General features: G+C 41.9%; 1 protein-coding gene across 1 annotated transcript; it reads right to left on the bottom strand.

The window, feature by feature from the left end:
* Window positions 1-5108: 5108 nt before the first annotated feature.
* On the bottom strand, window positions 5109-5810 carry LOC113294228 (protein FAR1-RELATED SEQUENCE 5-like). The gene has a single exon (XM_026542634.1). The coding sequence runs from the start codon at window positions 5808-5810 to the stop codon at window positions 5109-5111; it is 702 nt and encodes a 233-aa protein (XP_026398419.1).
* Window positions 5811-6126: the final 316 nt, after the last annotated feature.

The following is a 6126-nucleotide window of genomic DNA, read 5'->3' as shown; positions in this document are numbered from 1 at the left end:
TTTGGCAACGCCAAGGCATGCCTTGCCACATGTGCCAATGGCATGTCAACCATCTTGTCGCGCCACACCATGCCGGCCTTCCCTATACGGCTACCAAAACGAAGGTGTGCGACGATCAACGACCACCCTTCCATCCTAAATGCAAATCCTAGCCGTCCAAGGTCGCCAAACAACGCATGGTAACCTTTGGCCCAAAACCCTAGTTTTGTCCACACCAAACCGCGCCAATGGCATGCCAACCACCTTGCCGCACCATACCATGTCGGCCTTCCCTACGTGGCTACCAAAACGAAGATGTGCGACGATCATCGCCCACCCTTCCATCCTAGATGCAAATCCTAGCCGTCCATGGTCGCCAAACCACGCATGGTAACCTTTGTCCCAAAACCCTAGTTTTGGCAACGCCAAGGCATGCCTTGCCACATGTGCCAATGGCATGTCAACCACCTTGTCACGCCACACCATGCCGGCCTTCCCTATACGGCTACCAAAACGAAGGTGTGCGACGATCAACGACCACCCTTCCATCCTAAATGCAAATCCTAGCCGTCCAAGGTCGCCAAACAACGCATGGTAACCTTTGGCCACGCCAAACCGCGCCAAGGAATACCATGCCACATGTGCGAATGGCATGCCAACCACCTTGCCGCACCATACCATGTCGGCCTTCCCTATGCGGCTACCAAAACGAAGGCGTGCAACGATCAACGACCACCCTTCCATCCTAGATGCAAATCCTAGCCGTCCAAGGTCGCCAAATAACGCATGGTAACCTTTGGCCCAAAACCCTAGTTTTGGCCATGCCAAACCGCGCCAAAGCATGCCATGCCACATGTGTCAATGGCATGCCAACCACCTTGCCGCACCATACCATGCCGGCCTTCCCTAAGCGGCTACCAAATCGAAGGCGTGCGAAGATCAATGACTACCCTTCCATCTTGGATGCAAATCCTAGACGTCCAAGGTCGCCAAACAATGCATGGTAACCTTTGGCCCAAAACTCTAGTTTTGGCCACGCCAAACCGCGCCAAGGCATGCTATGTCACATGTGCCAATGGCATGCCAACCACCTTGTCGCGCCATACCATACCGGTCTTCCCCATGCGGCTGCCAAAATGAAGGCGTGCGACGATCAACGACCACCCTTCCATCCTAGATGCAAATCCTAGCCGTCCAAGGTCGCCAAACAACGCATGGTAACCTTTGGCCCAAAACCCTAGTTTTGGCCACGCCATACCATGCCGGCCTTCCCTACGTGTCTACCAAAACGAAGGCATGCGACGATCATCGCCCACCCTTCCATCCTAGATGCAAATCCTAGCCGTTCATGGTCGCCAAACCACGCATGGTAACCTTTGGCCCAAAACTCTAGTTTTGGCCACGCCAAACCGCGCCTAGGCATACCATGCCACATGTGCCAATGGCATGCCAACCACCTTGTCGCGCTATACCATGCCGGCATTCCTTATGCGGCTACCAAAACGAAGGCGTGCGACGACCAACGACCACCATTCCATCCTGGATGCGAATATTAGCCGTCCAAGGTTGCCAAACAACGCATGGTAACCTTTGTCCCAAAACCTTAGTTTTGGCCACGCGATACCGGCCTTACCTATGCGGCTACCAAAACGAACGCCTGCAACAATCAACAACCACTTTTTCATCTTAGTTTCAGATCTTAGCCGTCCAAGATCACCAGCGAACACATGGCAACCTTTGGCCCTAGTTTGGTCGCGCCTAAACAAAGCCAAAACCCTAACTTTTGGCCGCGCCTAAACTAGGCCTTATCATGCTTTCATGCCAGTGGCTACCAAACGAAGGGTTTCAATAACCAACGGCTACTTTTTCTCCTAAGATGCAAAATCTCGACCGTCGAAGGTCACCACCAAGCCGGCAAGTCTCCCAAGCTCAACTTTCCAGACAACAAAAACGTGCTACATGTTTTCCACGAAAACACTCGAGACATCAACGCATGTCACAAACTGGGGGATGCTCATTGGGTATTGGTTTGGCGGTTTACAGCGTGCGGCGTACACTACTCCCGTTATAAGAAAGTGTCATCAGGATGAGGCGGTTAGTAAATACAAGGAGTAATGGTGAAACGTTTTCTTTTATGGAACATCAACTCCAGGCGTTACCGGTTACCACCTCCTCCCATTTACTCACCCGTTTTCCATTTCTTAATGAGACCAGAGTACGTTTCACTTCGACTTGTATAAATAGACATTACCTATTTCCACCGAAACAAGCTTTGGTCAGGAGGATACAACACTCAGAACATGTTTGCTAGCTTTCCCATCTGTTAGCTTCCCACTTTCTGATACAAGTCAGAAAAAAACTACTCCTCCAGAATCAACTATTTTGGTCTCAACACTCTCTTCGCTTCCCTCCCCAAAACCAACCATTTTCCTCCTCTTTGTGACCGAAGCAAGTCTGGAACGACCATTTCTTGGTTTAGGACGGATTTGTACAGATTGATCTCTCGAATCTAAAGTAGTTCCTTGCGGTACATTGTTTAGGGTTTAGACTCGTTTCTCACCCACACGCCCGAAATTACTGAAATCAGCAGAAACCGTTTTCACCCTCAAACAATACTTTAATTAGTTTATTGTTTGTTATTTGAAATAAGTTGATCCCTAATTTTGGTCTTGATTTGAGTAAAATCTTAATTGGGTTTGTAAGTTGAGATGGGTATAATTAATAATTTCGTGAGATGATTTCAAAGTTAAGAAGGAATGGAAGATTGGGCTAATATGGATCTCTTGAAATATTCCAAGGACACGGTGGAGAAGATTTGAGAGAAGCTCAAATCAAATCAGAGAACAAAGGTACTCTACTGTTCGTCGAAAGTCCTGAAAGAAGACTATATTTCTTAGTATTACTTATATATTTATCTCTTTAATTTTCTGTTGTAGCATGTGCTTGGGCTAATTATCATCAGATGAACATTTAACCAAACCTTAGGACTGGCTAGAGTATATATTTCATCTCTAATTATAAAGGAAATGACTTGGGGTTGATTATGCTTGTGAAATAGTAACCTCTAACTGAGAGTAGGACTAAGATCTCAAGCAGTTAACATATAGCAAAATGAGTGGTTTATTTATAACAACTGACGGTATACATGGTAAAATTTGACATCTACCTTCATCTCTGCAATTTAAGAATTCAAATGTCAATGCTTGGTCGAGAAAATTTTAAGAGGAGTATCAAAGATGCTTATGAATTAGGGTAAAAAAAAATCTAAAGAGGAATATTTTGCTGAATGTGAATATGCAGATAGAGAGCCATATACACAGTTCGCATGTGAAAACTGAGAGATATAACAAAAATCTATGTATCCAGCCTTTTCTTGCACCATGTTCCAACTCATGCATCAATTTTTACTACTTGGAAGTTGGAAATAAGACTCCTAAGCCAATAAAAACCCTGAAACGTACAAGTGGTCCTCATTGCTGGCTTCTCCTCCTACCTCCTCCATTATTCATGACTCCCCATCTTTGCATATATAATTATGTTTGTGTTCTTCGAGTAGTAGCTGCCTAGCCTATATAGCTAGCTAGCTCATCATGAGGACCACTATCTATGTACTTACTGTGTCCGGAGCGAAAATAACAGGTTATATCGTTCATTGATATGATTTTGGAATTGGGATTCCATTTCCATGTCAGCGGACTTAGCAAGTCATGATTTCTCTGAGTGACAATGGCTACATTGGCTTTTCCGTACACAGTACTATGCACTGAAGTTGGATCTTCTGTGTGAACATGCCAATGTTACATTATAGTTGACAATTAAGTGGTATAGGTTAGAAATATCCTAGCTCATGAATGTGCATCGGAATTCTTTATCAAATACGGATTAATGCGAACATTTCAATAGTTTGGGAATTTTCTATGCTTCATTCTTTCTCATTTTCTCGTTCTGCCTATTTTCTGTGGCTATGGTAGCGCAATACTGTTCTTAGTTAATTTCCCTTAAATGTGTTTAATTTTGATATTAATCTGTGTCGCAATGATAGCGCGTCTAGCTCCAGGCCAGAAGGTTGCGTGTTCGACTCATGTCAGATTTCCTCCAGTTTGTACAACACCCTTGTTCCTTTTATTTAGGTGATGTTTTATCTTGGGAAGACATACAATTAATAGAATCACATTTGGAATACTCAGACTTCATGTCAAATTTAGTTTACAAATTACTTCACAGGTATATTATTACCCGAGTCTGGTAATCACTATTGTATCCCAAGTTAAATGGCATCCTCATTGCTGGAGTTTGTACCTACAGGAATATAAACAGGGTTTGAATAGGAAATTAATGATACACAGAAAACATGAGATTTTGTAATACTTACTTGGATCACTGATTTTTAATTGCGCCGTATCTGCCTTTTTGGGGAAATTTCTTTTGTCATGCGTTGTGTCTTGGCAAACTGAACACTTTCTTTTTTTGTTAGCAGTAGACGATTCAATCCCCGCCAGTAGCCTACCCGTACTACTAACTTTTCCTTTTCCTTTTTTGTCTTTGAGAGGTCTTCCTTTAGTTTGTGATATGTTTGGATTTTCCACAAAAGGTTGATGCAACTGCTGAATTCTATTATTATCTTCCCGAGGTTCACAATTCAGAACTTGTGAAGATCCGTTATCTTTGACCAACTTATTATGTTCATCCATGATTCTATCAAAAAGGTCTTTCACACCATCAACTGCCATTTTGTATAACTTATCTGATTTTGATGCAATGCAGGCCATTTGAGTAGATCTTCAACATAGATAACTTAGTCTATATGCAACTGAACAGTCGTAACCGTCAGACTTATCTGTTTCATCAACTCCTCTGAATGAGTTTGCGCCTTTCAACCATCTTTTTAAGATAAAGTGTGGCGGAATTTCATCAACCTCGAGCTTTCCGAGAACTTTAAATATGTGTTTGCAAGGTTAAGCCTTTAAATTCAAAATATTGACACTCACAGTAGCCTTCATATGTATCGGGTTTCACCTTTACAATGAACTCTTGGAATCCACCAACTTTATATTTTACTAAATAAAAGTGTTGAACTCATCACCTCTATCTATTTCTTCTGACTTAAAACGTATAGACTCAAGCAATTGTTAATGAAACTTCCCAAACATATTCCGAGTGTATATTTCAGCAGCATGCTTTAATATTAAGTTCCTTTCGTCAATAATTCGCTTTGTATGCTCCAACACGTAATCTTCTTCAATTTCTTTGTCAACAATTTTTTTTAGTGCTTGATCGTACCTAATCGCAAATTCTTTAAGATTTGTCTTTGACGAGACAAATTCATTAAAAAATGCATTCACCCCTTCACTACGACCAGTAATATTCATCCCAGCATAAAAAGTTCCACGATGATATACAGGAACCCATGACTCACGAATCTCATATAAAGTTTTTAGCCAATCATTGTTACTTAAGCCAAACTCTTTTATCATGATGTTCCACTTCTCTTCAAAATCTTTGATTTTGTAGGTACGATGGAGACATTTTTTCAAATCTTTTTTAAATTTTGACTTTTTCAGGTAAACATGAGATAATTTATCTCCGAATTTCTTTTTTATATGCCAGAGACATAAACGATGACGAGTGTTCGGGAATACCTTCTTTACAGCAAAATCCATGGCATCGTCTTGGTCGGTTATAATAGCACATGGATGTTTTCCTCTCATAGCTTCAAGCCAAATACTAAACAACCACGCAAATGTGACTTTGGTCTCGTCCTGTAAAAGTGCACATCCAAACTGTATGGTTTGATAGTGGTGATTCACCCCTGTAAATGGAGCAAATGGCATCTCATATTTGTTTTTCCTCTATGTAATATCAAAGAAAACCACTTCTCCGAACTGCTCATATGACATTCCTGATCGAGCATCAACCCAAAAAAAATTTACTGTTCTACCTTCTTCGTCAACTTGAACCGCATAAAAAAACTGCGGATTTTCAATTTGTTTCATCTGTAAATAATTGATGACTGACTGGGCATCACCAACTTACAAATTCTTATGCCTCACATTGCGTAAATGATTCCAACAATATCTTCGACTAAACCCTATGTCTGCACCACCAAAAATGGATGTGACTTAGGAAATTTGATTGTTTTTCCTATTA

The sequence above is a fragment of the Papaver somniferum genome, chromosome 7 (genome assembly GCF_003573695.1).
Source record: "Papaver somniferum cultivar HN1 chromosome 7, ASM357369v1, whole genome shotgun sequence".
Lineage (NCBI taxonomy): Eukaryota > Viridiplantae > Streptophyta > Magnoliopsida > Ranunculales > Papaveraceae > Papaver > Papaver somniferum.
The sequence above is the reverse complement of the archived record's forward strand: the minus strand, read 5'-3'. Positions and strand labels throughout refer to the sequence as shown.

Bases quoted from the DNA above. Each gene is read 5' to 3' on its own strand.
- LOC113294228 (XM_026542634.1), bottom strand. From the start codon at position 5,810: ATGCCATTTGCTCCATTTACAGGGGTGAATCACCACTATCAAACCATA.